The sequence below is a fragment of the Triturus cristatus genome, chromosome 9 (assembly GCF_964204655.1).
Source record: "Triturus cristatus chromosome 9, aTriCri1.1, whole genome shotgun sequence".
NCBI lineage: Eukaryota > Metazoa > Chordata > Amphibia > Caudata > Salamandridae > Triturus > Triturus cristatus.
In genome coordinates this window covers 861,502,729-861,523,419 of record NC_140592.1, presented here as the reverse complement: position 1 = coordinate 861,523,419, position 20,691 = coordinate 861,502,729, and the positions used below count along the sequence as shown (strand labels likewise).

Here is a 20,691-nt window from a genome sequence, read left to right as displayed (position 1 = left end):
TCAAGCACCATTTATGCCGTTCTTCCCAGCGACGCCGTCTTGGCAGATGCCGGCGCCGAGAACATCGACGCCGCTTCCCTCTTCGCCGGCGCCGACTCGACCTCGTTCGACGCCGGCTGCTCCAGCTGATCCGCGTTCGACGCCACTGCCGGCGCCGTCTGATTCGATCACGGCGCCGCCGACGCCGCAGGTGCGGATCCGTTCAAGAAGGGAGGCGCAGAGAGTGCTGGAGGAGAGACGCTTTCTGATGGATGAGGCTGAAGAGGGGGAATTGGTCGAATCTGATGAGGTGTTCGACGAGTTGAAGGAGGCAAGTGGTTTGGATTTGTCTCCGGAGTGGGAGATCACTCCGCCATCGGATGAACCCTCTAAAGACGCGGCACCCTATCATGCTGTAATTAGAAAGGCTGCAGAGTTGTTGGACCTTCAATTGCCATCTACTGAATTCAAGTCCAATATTTTGACTGAGGTGTTGCATTCTCCAACTGCGGTGTCAGAGCCTCTGTTGCCCTTTAATGAGGCAATATTGGAACCTGTGCTGGATGTATGGCGCAAGCCTTTTTCAGCTCCTGCAGTATCCAAGGTAGTTGCAAGAAGATATAGGGTGGCTCCAGGGGATCCTGAGTTTTTGTCTTCACACCCTTCACCTGAAAGCCTAGTGGTTCAGGCGGCTTGTTCTGGACGTTCCAAAGGTGCGTTTCCTCAAGTCCCAGGGGTCAGGGAGGCAAAGAAGGTGGACCAATCGGCCAAGAAGGTCTTTTCATCAGCCAGTATGGCATTAAAGTCTTCAAATGCAACTTGTTTGTTGGGGCGCTATATCCATGCACTTATGGACTCTGCTAAAAAGTTGGCGCCAAAACTGTCAGAGGAGGATAGAGGAGGCTTCAATGAAGTGCTATCGGATGCCCAGGCGGCTGCTCGCCAGGTTATACAGAGTGGCCTGGATACAGCAGACTCAGTTGCCAGGGTCATGGGGTCTTCAGTTGCCACCAGGAGGGGTGCATGGCTTAAGTCCTCCGAGTTCTCTTCGGATGTCCAGACAACTTTGTTGGACTTACCTTTTGATGGGTCTGGTCTGTTCGGGAAGAAGGCTGATGCTGCTCTCGAGCGCTTCAAAGAGAGTAAGGCTACGGCTAGGTCGTTGGGCCTTCAATCCCAGCCGAGGGGTACTTTTAAGAGGTACAGAGGCTTTGGAAGGGCGAGTTTTCGTTCCTACAGACCAACTCAGCAGCAGCAAGGCTCTCTGTCCAAGGGATATAGAGGAAGGCTTAGAGGTCGCTCACGTGGCCGTCAGCTCTCCTCCTCCTCTTCCTCTTCCTCTTCCTCAGCCCCTCCCACCACCGCAAAACAGCCCTAGATTCGACATTCCGGATCATGCTGGTCCTGTGGGGGGCCGGCTTACCCATTTTCTGCAAGATTGGGAATCTGTAACTACAGATCTCTGGGTTCTAGATCTTGTAGAAAATGGGTATGCCCTTCCCTTTCGGGAATTCCCTCCAAATTATCCTCCTTGCCAAGGGGCTTGCTCGGAGGACCACCGTCTTCTCCTGCAGGAGGAAGTCCTGAAGTTGTTTCAGAAAGGTGCGATAGAGGTGGTTCCAGAGCAGGAGAGGGGTCAGGGATGCTGCTCCCGGTATTTCCTGATTCCGAAAAAGGACGGCAGATTGTGTCCGATATTGGACCTCAGAATCTGTTTCTAAAACAAGAAAAGTTCAAGATGCTCACCCTTGCTCAGGTTCTTCAAGCGCTGAATCAGGAGGACTGGATGGTGTCGATCGACTTGCAGGATGCGTATTTTCACATCCCCATTCTGAAGTCGCACAGGAAGTATCTCCGGTTTACGGTAGGGTCGCAACATTATCAGTTTGCGGTCCTCCCGTTTGGTCTTACTTCGGCACCACGAGTCTTCACAAAGGTGATGGCGGTGGTGGCAGCCCATCTCAGAAGGTCGGGGATTTCGGTTTTCCCTTATTTGGATGACTGGCTGATCAAGGCGGAGTCGCCAGGGAAGGTGCTGCTCCATCTGCAGGATACAACTCAGCTGTTGTACAAATTGGGTTTTTCGATCAATGTGCCCAAATCTCACCTGGTGCCCTCTCAGCGCAACCTGTTCATAGGTGCGGTACTGGACACTACTGTGTGTCGAGCATTCCCTCCTCCTCAAAGGATTCTCGACATACAGGAAATGATTCCTTTATTTTTCAACGGAGCGGTCGTTCCAGTTCTGAAGGTCCTTCGTCTGCTCGGTCTGTTCGCCTCCTGCATCCTGTTGGTCAACCATGCACGCTGGCACATGAGGGCTCTCCAGTGGTGCCTCCGCAAGCAGTGGTATCAGCACAGGGGAGATCTCAGGGAGTCTGTGAGGATCTCCAGAGAAGCTGCAGCGGATTTGTCTTGGTGGAGCGTGGAGGGCAATCTGACCCAAGGAAAGCCCTTTCATCTACCTCCATCGGTGACCACGGTGATAACGGATGCATCCACTCTAGGGTGGGGTGCTCATCTGGGGGATCTGGAGATCAAAGGTCTTTGGTCTCCAGAGGAAAGGTTGCTTCACATCAACCTTCTGGAGTTACGGGCGATACGTTTAGCACTCAAGGCCTTCCTCCCTTCGCGGTCAGTCTGTTCAAGTCCTGACGGACAACACTACCGCGATGTGGTACATAAACAAACAGGGAGAAGTGGGGTCTCTTTGTCTCTGCAGAGAGGCCCTGCGTCTATGGTCCTGGGCTCGGGACCATCAGATTTGTCTGATGGCAAATCATCTGGCCGGTGTTCTGAACGTGCGTGCGGACAGTCTCAGTCGGCAGTTTTCCGCCGACCACGAGTGGAGGCTCCATCCGGAGGTGGTTCGTCACGTCTTTCGGACGTGGGGAACTCCTCGGGTGGATCTGTTTGCCACCCGCGAGAACGCGCACTGTCCGTTGTTCTGCAGTCTCCAGTATCCGATGCAGGGAGCGTTGGGGGATGCGTTTCAGTTGAGTTGGGGCTCACGACTCCTTTACGCGTTTCCTCCCATACCCTTGATTCCTCGGGTTCTGAGGAAGATTCGCCAAGACCGGGCCCAAGTCATATTGATCGCCCCGGATTGGCCAAGAAGGGTGTGGTATACAGATCTTCTCCACCTCTCCTCGTGCCCTCCGCTCCGTCTCCCTCTGAGGGCAGACCTCCTCTCGCAGTCGGAGGGGCAGGTTCTACACCCCCACTGTGAGAAGTTGGCCTGATGTATGATGTCACTAGTTATAGTGTACACCTTATATCAGTCCAAATACCCTTATGGTGATTGGTTGTAAAGTCAACCTTATAGACCAGCTATCCTAGTGGTAGCATGGACAAGAGCAGTCTTAGGCTAAACTCTGAATGGCATGTGAAGCCAGCTGTGATACCATATATAATCCCTTGAATACCAAATGAAAGGACACCACAACAGATATATATATAAAATAAAGTGTATTTATTCTAAGCAAACCCTCAGCACTCTTTGAGTTTAGAGGTAAGTACAACACAGTCTTATTAATGCATACAGTAAGTCACACAGGTAAGTAATACAGTTAGGCCCTAGGGGCCACGCAAACCATATACTAAATAAGTGGTATAAGAACCACTGTCACGGAAATAGAATAGGCCTAGGCCTAGGGAATCGCTGGGGCTACACTACACTAGCGTTAGTTAGGAAGTGGGAGGCCCACGGGATTCGTGTGCAGAGTGGAAACACTCACGCGTAATGCGTAAAAGTCAATAGCAATGTTACAGTTTAGAAATAGATCGATTTAGGACACTTCCGGAGTAGCTAGGAAGTTGAGACTTGAAAACTAGACACTAGGATAGTCACTATCCGGATGAGCACCGGAGTACCCAAGTTACCTAGCCCACAGGCTGCGGGTGCATAGGGGTGAAGACGCGTCGTTTTCGTCGTCGACTCCTATGGATGCCTGAAGAAAGATGCTGACAGGCAGTCAGGGGAGAGTGTCCGGTGGATCCCAAGGCTGGGATCAAGAAGAGAAGAAACCTGCAAGCAGAGGGGACAGAGTCAAGGTCACTAGCCAGTGACCACGTGGAACCAGGAAGGAACCAGGCGATGTCGTGAAGAGTTGCAGGTGAAGGTGAAGCTTGTCGCTGCAGCCAGGAGGACCAGGAAGCGTCGAGGACGACCAGGACCAGGAGGCGAGCTGTCCCACGAAGGCTCTTGCTGTCGGCGGCGTCTAAGTTGGACTAGGACTCACCAAGCCTTGGCAAGCGGAACCCACGAAGAACAAAGGACTTGCTTCTGGTGCAGACCAGGAAGGTCTGGGGTGCTTCTTCTTTGCAGAGAAGCGGGAGCCAGTCTGGAGGAGCCAAACCAGCGCAGAAGATTTCAGGGAGCGTCGTCACAAAGGCCACTAGCCAGCGGGCAAGCAACCGGACAGACTCGGCAAGCAGGAAAATGCTGAAGGGCCCCACGCAGGACTCGTGGAGTGTGGGGGGCTGGTCTTCGGTGCAGATGGTGCTTGGGGTTGGGGCTTCTCAATCCCCGGTGCACAACTTCGAGGGTACCTCAGAAGCTGCGCTGTAAGTTACTAGCCACTTTTCCCAGGTAGCCGGTCCCACGTCGCTCGTCGCCTCCACGGATCTCAGCTCTGCTGCAGATGTGGATGAGGGTCGGAGAAGTCTGGAAATCAAGGCTCTGGTCGGGCTCTGCAGTCGGTTCCTCGTCGAACGTTTCACAACGCAAAGGGTAGTCTCTTGATGGTGCCTGTTTGCACAGGGTAGCCACTCCTTGGCTACAAGGGAGATTCTTCAGTCTTCTTCTTTCGTCGAATGTCGAAGGTCCAGAGTTTCTGTTCAGTTTTGCAGGTTCAGGATAATCTAGAGTCTTGAGGCCCAACTCCCACTCTTATACTAATCTGGGGGGCTGGGATACCTGCTAGGTCACGCCTTGTGGGTGGGACCTGGGAGGGGGTGGTTACACCCACTTCCCTTTGTCCAGTTTCGCGCCAGAGCTGGGGCTGGAGTGCCCCAGCGCTGGTTTGAACTGGACTATGCAAGGAACACCTTGTGTGCCCCAGGCATGTCTCATTCCTTTCAGCCCACCCTGCCCCAATACACTAAAGGCTGTCTGGGGAGGTGCTAGCACCTCCCCAAGCAGGAAACCTATTGTCCAGGCCTCCCTGGCTGGGATCACTCCCAGCAGCAGGAGGTCAGACTTGTGTCTGTGGCAGCAGCATCCATTTTGTGATGCTGAGGCTTTGGTTAGAGTTAAACAGCAAAGTAGGATTTTAACATGTCTCTCCCTCTAGAAGGGAGGAATAATATCCTCATCACCAGAAATGGTATGGGGGTATTATTCCAAAGTGTTGGACACCTTACACGACATGTTTTGATAAAGCCAAACCATAGTTACCATAACCGTTTAAGATTATAAGGCACTTTAAGAGTATATGGTAGGCTATATCATAGAACAGCTATAAGGACATGGTTCCGAAAGCTGCAGACAGGCTCAGCTCATGCTAGAGCACCATCTCACATGTTACCAAGCACTCTGCCTCCAGGATTGTCAAGGCCTGCCATAGGAGTGACTGATAGGTACACATGTGTCTATATATAAGGTAGGTATAGGAATACTACACCTAAGCAAGGGGTGATTACACGACCTTGCCCCAGCTGAGTGATCAGCCAGTTGTGTCTGATTGGAAGGCCAGACCAGGGGTGGCATAATACATGCTGCAGCCCCTGGGAGGCCTAGGGTACACCTATGCCCTGGGTACCTAGGGTACACTGTACAGGGTCCAATAAGGTGATCCTTACCAATTGTGTATGTACCTAGGGTACATGGAGTCCATTTTACAGAGAGAGCAGACAGCCTGAGACCCTGAATGGCAGGATCTCAGGCCAACTAAGTCGAAAAACCAGCTAGACACTAGGCAAAAAGTTGGGGGTAACCATAGTCAGATATCCACCTTCCTACACCCACCTCCAGAGCTTACACCTTCATGCCTGGAGATTGAACGGGGCAACCTGAATTCTTTCTCTCTCCCTCCAGATGTGGTGGACGTTATTTTATCGGCCAGGCGACACTCCACCAAATCCATATACTCCTATAGATGGTCTAAATTCGTTCTCTGGTGCGGAGAGAGATCAATTGATCCCTTGAAGGCTCGTTTGTCTAATATTTTACAGTTTGCCCTTTCTCTTGCTCAGCAAGGCTTTGCTGTGGCTACTGTAAAAGGATATTTATCGGCTTTGTCGGCTTTCCTATGCCTGCCGGATCAGCCGTCCTTATTTAAATCACCTATTGTGCTTAGGTTTCTTAAGGGCCTCACAAATAAATTTCCTCCTACTCCCTTTATTGTACCTCAATGGGACTTAAACCTTGTACTGACTTATCTTATGGGTTCTCCCTTCGAGCCCTTACATAAGTGTCCCTTGAGACTGTTGTCCTTTAAAACGGTTTTCCTCGTTGCTATCACCTCGGCAAGGAGGGTAAGTGAGCTTCAAGCTCTTAGTTCAAAACCCCCATTCTTGACTGTGCATGCTGAACGAATGGTGCTCCGGACCAGGGCTGCGTTTTTGCCTAAGGTGGTAACTCCCTTCCATCTGGGGCAATCCATTACCCTTCCTTCGTTTTATCCTCCCCCTCACCCTTCCAAGGAGGAGGAGAGACTTCACCGTTTGGACCCTAAGAGGGCGGTGAGCTTTTACCTGGACAGGACAAAAGACTACAGGATTGATGACCAGGTCTTTGTGGGCTTTGCTGGCTGCAGAAAGGGTCGTGCGGTGCACAAGCGCACCCTGTCCAGATGGATTGTACTATGCATCAAGATCTGCTACTCCCTAGCTGGTAAGGAGCCTCCGGAGGGTTTGAGGGCTCATTCTACCAGGGCAAAGTCTTCTAAGTCTGCTTTATCTAGGGGTGTTCCTGTGGAGGACATTTGTAGGGCGGCAACTTGGGCCTCCCTCCACACCTTCGCAAAACATTATTGCTTGGACACCGAGGTGAGGAGGGACGGACACTTTGCTCCTTCCGTTATTCAGGACTTTCTGGTATAGAAGGATGGACGCCCTCCTCCGGGAGTGGGGACTGCTGTGGAATCTATTCACAAGGTGAGGAATCCACTGGCAGATGTATCCATCAGAAGAACAAGTTACTTACCTTCGGTAACGCTTTTTCTGGTGGATACAGTATCTGCCTGTGGATTCCTCACTGACCCACCCGCCTCCCCGTTGTCCATCCTTCTATACCTGTAGTTCTATGCCTGTGATTCTATTGATGGTGTTTCAAATGTGTTTATCACTGTCAAAGGCATTTTGTTATTTCTTGTGCTTTGTTACTTATTTTCCACACTGTGTGTGTTGATATGCATATTGTGTACTGTGTATATATATTGCTGTCAGTCCGTCCGTGTGCCTCGAAGGCACGGAAAAAAGGGGCGGAACTGACGTCATCACGCCGAGGAGGTCTTCTTATGGAGCCGGTGACGTCAGCGGAGTCGCGAGCGGAGCCGTGCCTCTGTGACGTCGTCTTCGACCTCATCGGCGTGGACTGCTACAAAAGTTTCCGAATGTTGCTGGCGCAGGGGATATTCACAAGGTGAGGAATCCACAGGCAGATACTGTATCCACCAGAAAAAGCGTTACCGAAGGTAAGTAACTTGTTCATCTGGTAGAGACGTTGTCTAGCCGCAGATTCCTTAACGCCCACCCATCCTCCCCGCTCTGCGAGAACCTTGCCAGGTGGGCTTCTCCTCTTGCCTATTTTCAGTTGTCATTGTTTTTTCTTTCAAGGGTGCTTATATAGTTACGTCCCTTTCAGAATTACCATATGCAGCTGACTCCCTCCAAGGGGCTTCTTCCTTTAGATGGTGCCTTTTCATTCATTGTCCTTAGGAGATGATTCTTCTTCTTCTTCTTCTCCAGCTGTCTTCCCTCCCGCCCGCCTTCTCCATTAACTAGAGGCTCTTGTCTCCTATATAGTCGTCGTCTTTGATGATTTCTTGAGCTCTGTTTCACACTTCCATTGTTATAAGGGAAGATACCTCCTTGAAGTATATTGCTGTTCTTTCTGTAAGGAAGATACCTTCATAAAATGCATTGCTGCTCTTTTTGTGCGGCGTCCTTGTTGGACGGCACAGTTCTACATGGCAATAGCAGTCACAGTTCTACATGGTAATAACAGTCTATCTTTTTATCTGTTGAGATATTCTTCCCTTGTTGCTCACACTTTGAGACGGGTCTACGCTTCCCTATGCGGGGTTCTTTCTCACAGCATAGTTCCACTTTTGCTTTTTCACTTATATGTCAACAGTGTCTGATACTGTCTTTTATGATGGTATTTTGCACCATCCACCTTATTTATTTTGTGGATTTTTCATCCTTCGCACGCTGTTCCCATACTTTCACAGTTTTTGTTTGTGGCTCCGCGTTGTGCCGCGGGAAAGTTTCTCCGAAGAAAACTGACGTCAGCGCGCCGGTAGTGACTTATTTGACCTCGCTGACGTCACGTACGTGGGTGATGTCAGGGTGGGGTCATGTGGCGCCGTCCCCTGCTGCGCAGAGGTGCTGCTGCAAAGAATTTTCCGGATCCAGTCTGACGCCTGGGGATATTCTAAGTTAAGGAATTTGCGGCTAGACAATGTCTCTACCAGACACATCTTTACCGAAGGTTAGTAACTCGTACGTAAAGTGCTCTGAAACCTTCGGCTCAAGTTCGTGCTATATAAAACTGCAACAACAAAAAAACTAGGCGACATTTCCTACATTTCAGTATCTGCGCCAATCTCTGCAGTCCACACTCAAGGGAGCATGTGTACAGAAAAGGGAGGTGGGTAAAAGGTATAAGGTAGGCATTGACCCACTTTGAACTGCAGCCACACAAAACGGGAGCAAGGATGACCACCTCTAGCCAAACATTGCTACAGCGATCAAAGGCCCCTCGCACAACGTGAAAATCTATACTGTGGAACATATGGATTTTATTAGGGCAGGAACACCCAGCGTGGTGCTGCCTCTTCCCTGAAAGAGGGGCACACCAGAACCCAATGCGGCAGGCAGAGTAGTAATCAGGGGAAGACAGTGCTTAAGTTCACCCTAAATAATAAAGTGGCAGGGTCTAGAAGGTTTACCCTTAAGCAGGACAAAAGCTTTAAGAGGTGTTCTTGCGGGTGCTTGCTTTCTATGGATCTCCATCTGTCGTCCCATTTTTATACGTTTTTCTGTGACCGGGTCTTCATAGATCCTCTTCACGCTAGTACCTCAACACCAATGTAGCCACTCCAGTGATGGATGATGTTTCTCAGTTCGTGCAGTAAGAGGGTAGCCTGACTTCAACGTTCCTACTGTGTTGCGCAGCTCGGACCTCAGGAAGAGTTGAGTACATAAAGAGGTTTAAAAAGAAACGCAAGTAGTGAAGCACCAAAAACAGCGGCGTGGCAGGAAGTAAAACAAGAATTAAAGCCCTGTTTTAAAGTCAGAGGAAGCTGCCACGTGCCTTTCTTTTAGTAACACGGCACCTGCTTAATGGCTTCTGCACTTGATGAAACATGAAGCGTGGTGCCGTGAAGCGGACGCTGTGTTGATAAAAGGCGGTCGGCCGCGCACTCATCCACAGAAGTGGCAGTTGTAAAGAAATAATATCTCTGCACTTCATGAAACATGAAGCGCGGTGCCGTGAAGCGGAGAGGTTGTGAGAGAGAGGGGGAGCAGGAGGTGAGCCAGCGAGTGGTGCGCGCCGCTGCTCGCTCCCGCAAGGTGGATGCTGCCACAAAAGTGAAGATCGATGGCTAAAGGTCCTCCTAGAGCAGCGCATGCACGCTGCCTAGGCGAGACCTAAAATTGATGTCATCACATGGAGGTAGCGGTTATATGCTGGTGCAACATTACTTCCGGGTGGGACTAACCCAACGCAGAGCCCTTCTATGCCACCTACCAGTGCATGAATGATTTGTGGAGAGATCCAGTCTGGTCCCTGGGGTATTCACATGGTGAGGAATCTGTGGTGTTAAGAGTATCCACCAGGAAGAGTGTTACAGAAAGTAAGTAACTTGTTCTTGTGGCAGATACTCTACCTGCAGATTCCTCACTGTCCCGCCTGCCTCCCCATTCTCCTAATAAGGTCCCAGCTTAGTTTTGGTGCTTTGCATAAATTGTCAATCTAGTTGGCCAGCCCTCTGCCTCTTTGGATGTATTAAAAACAAATGAAAAACGAACGTGTGTGCCAGATAGTGCACATGTGGCTCCGCTGGTATATCCTGGTTGGTTCCCAGAGTCTAGAGGGAGTAGTGCCACCTGTCTTTGCAGGGGGAGCAGTTTTCATTTTTACAGATCCAGTCTGGTCCCTGGTTAGATTCAAGGCATGAGGAATCTGTAGGAAGATACAGTATTCACAGAAAGATCATTAGGGAGGTAAGGAACTTGTTTCTCTTTTGAGAAGTATTGCAATAAATAGCTCAAATTAAAAGGTGAAGAATCTGAAGGGTAAAGTGTACGTTGGAAACAAGTTAGATTCCGTTTCTTGATTGATATCCAAATTGATTTTCGTCATCTTCGCTTATTCTGATTAAGGCTCCCTGTTTTCTGATTTTATTGATTTTTACAGATAAATACAGACAAAATTGTTTTCTTATCCGTATTTATTTTAAAAGGTGGATAAAAACGGAACGGAAATTAGATTGTTTTTTCTAGTTATTCTAAATGCTGTCAATCATGACAGCCAGGCCAATAGCTATAGCAATTTACAAGTAAGGGGGTGAAAAAAGAAAAACATTTTAGGAAAGAGGCTTGAACAGCAGTTCATGTGCATAAGGATGATACTAAAATGTGCCTGTTTTCATATAGATGTATTGCTTGATCATCTTGTTTTTTTTTTATATCATTGAAACCTGTTAGGCATTCAACTATAGATATACATTTATCAATTAAATAAATGTAGAACTATACTAGTTTCAGATTCATTATTTCACTAAACCAAAAATAAATACAAATAAATGCTGATAATATTACTAAAAAACTAAATGTGGAGCAATACAGACGGAAATATCAGTACAAATAATTGCCACAAAACCGTGAATCCTAACTATGGCAATTAGTAATTGTTTTCATATTTTCTTTTTTATTGTTCCATCTATTGCTCACTTCTGTGGTGGGGGTAAAATGAAGCTTTCCGTCATGCAAGTGGTGCCTTTAGGGGCTGCCAACTTTATTTCCAACAATGAAGTCCATCTGATTCTATGATGTGAATTTAAAGTCTTTAGATATTTATTCTCTATATGGGGCTATTTTATAAAATGAGTAACGTGCATGATATTTAGAGTATTTGTCAGAAAACCATTACTAAAGATACACAACTAATTTACTTGTTATTCTAGCACAAGTAATAGTCTGCCACTACTGTCCATAAAGAGTATTGGGCTGAGACGTGTACTGTTAGATGTAAATGCAATTAACGGTTCTGGTCTTTCATTATGCACTGCGAAGTTGAAACATGGAGCTATGTATGAAAGTAAACATAAAATTGTGATGCTTTATTTTATTATTGTGGTATTAGTTATTTCTTTGTGCTATTTTACTAAAAAAGTTTTTTTATTTACAGGTTTGAAGCTCCAGGGAGCTAAATGTACTAACAATAAATTAACTCTATCAAATTCAATTTCAACTGTGTTATTTCTGACACAGCTCCGATGGATCAAGCAAACAAACGCAGAAAAAAAGTCTAATGTGGTAAGTAAGACTGATTTTAGCATTACTCTAGTAGAACAGTACAAAGTTGAATGATTTTCAATTATGTTTGATATATCAAATTAATTGATTTGTTATTTTATAAAACAAAATCAAATTGTGTGCGTATTTACTTTTACGGGAATTCCCATTTAAATTTTTAGATCTGATATAGACTTCTAGCCCCACATTTCTTACCTTTGAATTTCCCAGACGTCAAACTGGATCAGGAAGACTTATCGCGAGCAGTACCCCAGCGCGCCAGTAGGTGGCGTCAATCAGCTCCACGTGCATTCTCGGCCGCGTCTGCGATGGAAGTGACATCCACTGCACCTATATAGGCGCCACCTAAGCACACTGACATCAGTTCTTTTCTTTCCACACCAGGCAGCACTGATGCGGAGCAGAGCTACCCCTCAGTCAGAGTTTGACTGAATTTTTTCAATGTTTTGTTAACTGCTTTTGAGGTCTTTTCCTCCTGGTGTGTAGAAATATGGCTCTCTATATAGTATACCAACATAAGGTATAGTGTGGAGAGAGTCCTGTGGATCCCCAGAATCTTTACAGAGGTTAAAGTAGATAATACTAATGCTCTCTTTTGTGGTAGTGTGGCCGAGCAGTTAGACTTATCAGATGGTACTATTAAAGCATTTGTGGTACACGCAGTAGCAATAAGAGAGACACTCTCAATAAATAAATCTCAGACTAATTCATAAAAATAGTACTTGGTTATATTTTTCAGAATTGCGTCATAGGCAAATACGTTTTGCAAAAGAAATACTTTCAGTTTCCAAAATGGACACAGTGCAGTTTTCAGACTTGACAACATTAACCTTCGAGAGGAAGAAAACATTAAGCAAACTTTGGGATAACATTGACTTACAAGACCAGTCTTCAGAAGTTAAGGTCTGTATTAGGCAAAGTTCACTTCAGCACCAACAGTGCACCGAGTGCAAGGTGCAAATTAGAGGTCGGACGCCCAATGCAAATCAATGGGGATTAGGGGCACATGGTCAGAGGCTGCTTACAGGTAAGTGGCTTGGGGATGGGGGCAGTGTCCAGGGTTTAAAGCAAGCACTTTTGTCCCTACCTGGGATCCACATTGGGACACGGCGCCAGTTCGGCCCCGTCCGGCGCTGTTCCCGGCGCTGTTTGTTCCTTCCCCGGTCCTTGCCCCGCCACCGCAGTCTGTATCACATGCGGCGGAGGTGGAGGACGACTGGGAGGGGTCCGAGGACCGTCTTGCTTGTCGATGTGACTGAGCAGGACTGGGCGGACGACTTAGAGGAGGCCGGCGGCCTTGATCTCTCCTCTGACCCGGGGTTTGCCTCTCCTCCGCCTACCATGGAGGATGGCGCTTCTTACACGGTGGTGCTCCGTCGGGCAGCTGAGGTCCTCAACCTTGATCTCCCTACGGTGGCCCTAAAAACTAATCTCCTCACTGAGGTGCTCCAGACGGCGTCCACTTCGTCGGCGCCCCTGCTGCCATTTAATGACACCCTCACTGACGTCTTACTGGGCACTTGGTCGCGGCCAGCCACAGGGGCCCCTGTGGATAAGAACTTCGCCCGGCGTCCCTGCCTTTTTGACCACTCATCCTACGCCCGAGAGCCTGGTCATCCAAGCTTCGACGTCTCACAGTGCCTTTTCCAGGGCTCTACTGGATAAGGACTCTAAGAAGCTGGAGCAGTTCAGCAAGCGGTTGTTCTCTTCGGCCAGCTTAGGGCTGTGTTCGTTGAACACCGCCTGCCTCTTGGGCCGCTATTCCCACGCGGTGTGGGATACAGTCGCACAGGTGTGTTGCCTCAGTGTCCTGAAGAGACCCAAGCTGTGCTGTCCCAAGCTGTTGCTGAGGGTTAAGATGCGGCTAAGTTCGCCATTCGGTGTGGTTTGGACACAGCGGACTCACTAGGTAGAGCAATTGCTACGACTGGGGTGCTTTGTCGCCACCCCGGGTTCTCGCCAGATGTTCAAAGCTCACTCATGGACATGCCCTTTGATGGTACTCGCCTGTTTGGTGATAAAGCCGACACTGCGCTGGAGCATTTTAAGGACTCGCGGGCCATGGCCAAGTCCTTAGGTCTTTCCACGAAAAGCCCAGCCACTCCTGGTTTTCGTTCCCTTCGTGGCCACGGAAGGGGCGCCCAGGCACGGTCCTTCAGCAAGCCTGTGCAGACTCAGCCTCAGCGCGGAAGCGGTTTCCGCAAGGGCAGGTCTGAGAATCAGCGTGGGGGTCAGTCCACCTCCACCCCCGCTGCTTCTGCCTTCAAACCATCCTAATCCGAGCTTTGTGGAGCACCCCACGCCAGTGGATGGCAGGATCCGCCATCACCTCCCCCACTGGCACTCTATCACATCGGACAAGTGGTTGTTGCAGATCATCTGCAAGGGTTACTCCCTTCCCTTTCAATCCACCCCTCCAGCCATGCCACCTCAGTACCACCGCATGTCGGAGGAACACTTGGCACTTCTCCAGCAGGAAGTCACGGCCCTCTTGGCCAAGGGGGCCATCGAGTGCGTTCCTAGTCCAGAAGTAGGTAGTGGGTGTTATTCCCACTATTTTCTGGCCCCAAGAAGGACAAAGGGGGTCTGCATCCCATCTTGGACCTCCGGAACGTCAACCGCTTCCTCCGGAAGGAGAAGTTCAAGATGTTGACTTTGGCTCAGGTCTTGTCTGCTCTCGATCCAGGAGACTGGATGGTAGCATTGGACTTGCAGGGCGCCTATTTTCATGTTCCCGTCCTGCCGGCCCACCGGCGTTACCTGCGGTTCATGGTTGGCCACGAGCACTTTCAGTTTACCGTGCTCCCCTTTGGCCTTACCAGCACCCCTCGGGTGTTAACGAAAGTGATGGCGGTGGTCGCAGCTCATCTGCGCAGATCAGGGATCTCAGTCTTCCCCTATCTAGACGACTGGTTGTTGAAGGTGGGCTCGCCCCAAACAGTAGTCTCCCACCTCCAGACTACGGCCGACCTCCTGCATTTGCTGGGGTTTTCCATCAGTGTCTAAGTCGCACCTGAATCCCTCTCAGAAGCTCCAATTCATCGGGGCGCTTCTGGATTCGGCGCAGTTTCGGGTCTATCCTCCTGAACTGCGGATCCAGGATATTCGGTGTAGGAGAGTAGGGTCTGCTTTCTATGTTCACCCCCACTTTTTGCTTTTGCTTTACTGGTTTTCGACTTAGATGTGGCTGTGGGCCTGCTAATAAGACCCACAGCCCTGCTGTTCTCTCTCTAAATTAATACTATGTACTTTAGGTGCATAACCCATTTGGAAAGGATCACCTTATTGGCCCCTGTATAGTGTACCTTAGGTACCCAGGGCATAGGTGTACCCTAGGCCTACCAGGGGCTGCAGCATGTATTATGCCACCCCTGGCCTGGCCTTCCATTATGACACACCTGGCTGATCACTCAGCTGGGGCAAGGTTGTGTAATCACCCCTTGCTTAGGTGTAGTATTCCTATACCTACCTTATATATAGACACATGTGTACCTATCAGCCACTCCTATGGCAGGTCTTAACAATCCTGGAGGCAGAGTGCTTGGTAACATGTGAGACAGTGCTCTAGCATGAGCTGAGCCTGTCTGCAGCTTTCGGAACCATGTCCTTATAGCTGTTCTATGATATAGCCTACCATATACTCTTAAAGTGCCTTATAATCTTAAATGGTTATGGTAACTATGGTTTGGCTTTATCAAAACATATCGTGTAAGGTGTCTAACACTTTGGAATAATACCCCCATCCCATTTCTGGTGATGAGGATATTATCCCTCCCTTCTAGAGGGAGAAGACATGTTGAAACCTACTTACCCGGTTAAAGTTAACCAGAGCCCCAGCATCACAAATTGGATGCTGCTGCCACGACACAAGTCTGACCTCCTGCTGCTGGGAGTGATCCCGGCACAGGAGGCTTGGACAATAGGTTTCCTGCCTTGGGAGGTGCGAGCACCACCCCAGACAGGCCTTAGTGTATTGGGGCAGGGAGGGATGAAAGAAACGAGACACTGCCTGGGGCACACAAGGTGTCCCATGCATAGTCCAGTTCAAACCGGTGCTGGGGCACTCCAGCCCCAGTCCTGGCACGAAACTGGACAAAGGGAAGGGGGTGTAACCACCCCCCTCCCAGGTCCCACCCTTAAGGTGTGACCTAGCATGCAACCCAGCCCCCCAGATTAGTATAAGTGTGGTAGCTGGGCCCCAGGAGATTAGATTATCCTGAACTTGCAACTTGAACAGAAACTCTGGACCTTCGACATTCGACGAAAGAAGAAGACTGAAGAATCTCCCTTGTGGCCAAGGAGTGGCTACCCTGTGCAAACAGGCACCATCAAGAGACTACCCTTTGCTTTGCTGAAGTTATACGAGGGACCGACTGCAGAGCCCGACCAGAGCCTTGACTTCCAGACTTCTCCGACCCTGATCCACATCCACAGCCGAGCTGAGATCCGTGGAGGCGACGAGAGACATGGGACCGGCTACCTGGAAAAAGTGGCGAGTATCTTCCAGCGCAGCTTCTGAGGCACCCTCGAAGTTGTGCACTGGGGATTGAGAAGCCCCAACCCCAAGCACCATCTGCACCGAAGATCAGCCCCCCACACTCCACGAGTCCTGCGTGGGGCCCTTCTGCATTTTCCTGCTTGCCGCGTCTGTCCGGTTGCTTGCCTGTTGGCTAGCGGCCTTTGCGACGACACACCTTTGAATTTCCACTGCTGGTTTGGCTCCTCCAGACTGGCTCCTGCTCCTCTGCAAAAGAGAAGCACCCCAGACCTTCCTGGTCTGCACCAGAAGCAAGTCCTCCATTCTTCGTGGGTTCCGCTTGCCAAGGCTTGGTGAGTCCTAGTTTGACTTCGACGCCGCCGACAGCAAGAGCCTTCGTGGGACAGCTCGCCTCCTGGTCCTGGTCGTCCTCGACGTCTCCTGGTACCCGTGGCTGCTGCGACAAGCTTCACCTCTTCACCTGCATCTTCACGACATCGCCTGGTTCCTTCCTGGTTCCACGTGGTCGCTGGCTAGTGGCCCAGACTCTGTCCCTTCCGCTTGCAGGTATCCTTCCTTCTTGATCCCGGCCTTGGGATCCACCGGACACTCTTCACTGACTGCCTGTCAGCAACTTTCCTTCAGGCATCCAGAGAAGTCCACGACGAAACCCGATGCAAGTTCACACCTATGCACCCGCAGCCCGTGGGCTAGGTAACTTGGGTACTACGGTGCTCACAAGGGTACTGACTATCCTAGGGTCTAGTTTCCAAGTCTCGACTTTCTAGCTATACCAGAAGTGTCCTAAAACAGCTTATTTCTAACTGCTAGTGATTCTATCGACTTTTACGCATTACGCATGAGTGTTTCCACACTGCACCTGAATCCCGTGGGCCTCCCACTTCCTAACTGTTGGTAGGGTAGTGTAGCCCCAGCGATGGCCTAGGCCTATTCTATTTCCGTGACAGTGGTCCTTATACCACTTCTTTAGTATATGGTTTGCGTGTCCCCTAGGGCCTAACTGTATTACTTACCTGTGTGACTTAATGTATGCTTGAATAAGACTGTGTTGTACTTACCTCGAATCTCAGAAAGAGTGCTGAGGGTTTGACTAGAATAAATACACTTTATTGTATATATATATCTGTTGTGGTGTTTTTTCATTTGGTATTCAAGGGATTATATATGGTATCACAGCTGGCTTCACATGCCATTCAGAGTTTAGCCTAAGACTGCTCTTGTCCATGCTACCACTAGGATAGCTGGTCTATAAGGTTGACTTTACAACCAATCACCATAAGGGTTGTTTGGACTGATATAAGGTGTACACTAGAACTAGTGACATCATACATCAGGCCAACTTCTCACATTCGGGCTATGATTCCGATCTTTCAGACTCTATCCCGGGTTTCAGTCAGGATGACCCTCCGGCTCCTGGGCCTGATGGCCTCCTGCAGCCTGCTAGTGCAACATGCCAAATGGTATATGCGGGCTCTGCAGTGGGACCTGAAGTTTCAGTGGGCACAGCATCAGGGCAACCTGTCCGATCACGTCCATATCTTGGAGGGCACTGCCCGTCAATTGCAGTGGTGGCTCACGAATCGCGATTGGGTCACTGGCAGATCCCTCTCCCTTCCCCAACGGAGTTCACAGTGGTGACAGATGCGTCCCTACTGGGATGGGGTGGCCACATAGGAGAGGCAGAGATCAGGGGCCTCTGGTCTCCGGCGGAATCCTGGCTCCACATCAACCTTCTGGAGCTGCGGGCGATCCGACTTGCTCTGAAAGCCTTCCTTCCCTCTGTCCGGGGACAGATAGTGCAGGTGTTCACGGACAACACCATCACCATGTGGTATTGCAACAACCAGGGCGGGGTGGGGTCGTTGACCCTATGTCAGGAGGCTATGCACCTCTGAACATGACGAACATCGGGGCACGTCTCTGGTGGTTCAACACCTGGCAGGCTCCCTGAACACCAGGGCGGACGAACTCGGCCGCAGATGCATGTTGGATCACGAATGGCGTCTGACCTCGGACGTGGTGCAAGGTCTCTTTCTGCCGTGGGGAGAGACTTGGTTGGACCTATTCACCACCGAAGAGAGCGCGCAATGTCCTCAATTCTGAGGCTTGGAATTTCCAAGGCGGCACTCGCTCGGAGACGCTTTTCGTTGCGAGTGGAGTTGCGGTCTGTTGTATGCCTTTCTGCCTATACCACTTATGCCCAGAGTGCTGAAGAAGATTCGGCGCGACCGGGCCCAAGTCATCCTTGTGGCTCCGGATTGGGCACGAAGATACTGGTATCCCGAGCTACTAAGCATGGCGATCGATCCCCCGATCCGACTGCCTCTTCGGGAGGATCTTCTGTCGCAGCGGCAGGGAACGCTCTTCCACTCAAACCTGTCCAGCCTCCACCTCCGTGCGTGGAGATTGAGTGGCGGCAGTTGACAGCTTTTGACCTTCCTGCCAAAGTCTGTGATGTTATTTTGGCAGCCAGGCGTCCCTCCACTAAAACGGTATACGCCTGCAGGTGGAATACATTTGTGGCATGGTGCACAGCGAAGGCTGTGGATCTCCTTTCTGCCCCTCTTTCAGAAGTTCTTCTGTTCCTCCTTTCTCTGGCCCAGCAGGGCTCTGCTCTGGGCACTATCAAGGGCTATCTCTCGGCCATTTCCGCCTTTTTACGGCTTCCAGATCATCCTTCTCTTTTCAAGTCCCCTGTTAGTCGTTGCTTGAAAGGCAGTACACACACACGTTCCCTCCGGTCCCCTTTATAATGCCTCAGTGGGACTTTAATCTTGTGTTGACTTATTTGATGTGCGCTCCCTTTGAACCGCTTCACAACTGTCCTTTACGTTTTCTCACCTTAAAGACTGCTTTCCTGGTTGCTATCACCTCTACCAGAAAAGTGAGTGAGCTCCAGGCTCTTTCTTCTAAACCTCCTTTCCTTTCTGTTTATCCGGACAAGTTGGTGTTAAGGACCCGTCCTTCTTTTCTGCCCAAGGTTGTCACGCCCTTCCACATCGGGCAGACCATCACTTTGCCCACCTTCTTTCCGCCTCCGCATCCTTCGAAAGAGGAAGAGCGGCTCCACCGTCTGGACCCAAAATGTGCGCTCTCGTTCTATCTGAAGCGCACACAGCAATTCCAGGTGGATGATCAACTCTTTGTTGGCTACCTGGGTGCCAAGAAAGGTCGGGCTGTGCACAAACAAACTATCTCTCGGTGGGTTGTGTATTAAAGCCTGTTACTCATTGGCTAAAAAAGAGCCTCCTGTGGGGCTGCGTGCCCATTCTACTCGGGTGACTGCAGCCACTACCACTCTGGGACGGGGAGTCCCTTTGCAGGATATCTGTCAGGCAGCTACGTAATCTACGCTGCATACCTTTACCAAGCATTATTGCCTTGACAGCTAAGTCCGGAGGGACGGCTTCTTTGGCCGTTCTGTTCTCCAGGACTTTCTGAAGTGATCTTGGTTCGCAGACCCACCACTGTGAGAAAGTGGCTCTGTATATGCTGTTCCCAAATGGGTACAGTGTGTACAGAGTCTACAGTCCCCAGAGGTTTGGCAGAGGTTAAACTTGGATATAACCTTACTCTCTAAAGTGGTAGCTTGGTCGAGCAGTAAGGCAGTATCAGAGGACAGTGTAAAGCATTTGTTGTACACATTCAGTCAGCAAATGGCCTCACACACTCAAGAACTGAACTCTAGGCCAATGGTTTATATATAAAAAAATATATGGTTGTTTTATTTTAGAACCAACAATAGGTATTAAAATATACTTTCTCAGAATGAGATGCTTTAGTTAAGTACTTTGCAATAGGCAATTGACTTTAGCAGATAAAAGTTACAGTTTTGGTGCAATAGGCAACTGTGAGAAAGTGCCATCTTTCTTGCATGGTATGCCCCCACTTTTTGCTGAATTGCTGAATGTACTTTGCCTGAGTGTGCCCTGGACTCCTGCCAATCAGGTGCACAGGGCCTATGTTCCTAACATAAAACCCAAATTAGCAAACCCTGGCCACATGTCAGCCCCTGGTAAATGGTACCCAGGGCCTTGTGACCAGGGAAGGCCTCTAAGGGCTGCAGCACTTATTGTGCCACCCTTAGAGGCCCTGTACCCTAACACAAACACACTGCCCTTGCAGGCCGAGTGTCTGGGTACAAGACAAAACAGAGTCGACATGGCACACATTCCTGTGTGCCATGCCCACAACCAACCGCACGGCTCCACCCTGACGTTGTCCACAGACGTGATGTCAGTGGAGCCATATAAGCCCCTCCCGGCGCACTGCTGTCAGTTTTCTTCTTTTCCGCGTCCCAACACGGATCCTGGAAAAACCAGTGGTTCCTTGCCCTGTTTTTCCAGCCTTCAGGACACCTTCGGCGTCACGCAACAATGTGCGATGCCTTCGGGCTTTAAAGTGTGTGAGACCTGTGCGGGCCAAATGTCTGTCACGGACCCGCACGCCATTTGTATGTGGTGCCTAGGAGTGGGCCACGACTCCGAAGAGATAAAACTTAACTC

At 49.9% G+C, this 20,691-nt stretch overlaps 1 protein-coding gene across 1 annotated transcript in view; it reads left to right on the top strand.

Annotated features, from left to right (window-relative positions):
- Positions 1 to 20,691, top strand: part of DYNC1H1 (dynein cytoplasmic 1 heavy chain 1) — a 1,397,843-nt gene that overhangs the window by 1,348,506 nt on the left and 28,646 nt on the right. The window contains exon 77 of the mRNA XM_085626346.1: positions 11,561 to 11,688. Coding sequence (XP_085482472.1) covers positions 11,561 to 11,688 — 128 coding nt within the window. The remainder of the gene's footprint in view (positions 1 to 11,560; positions 11,689 to 20,691) is intronic.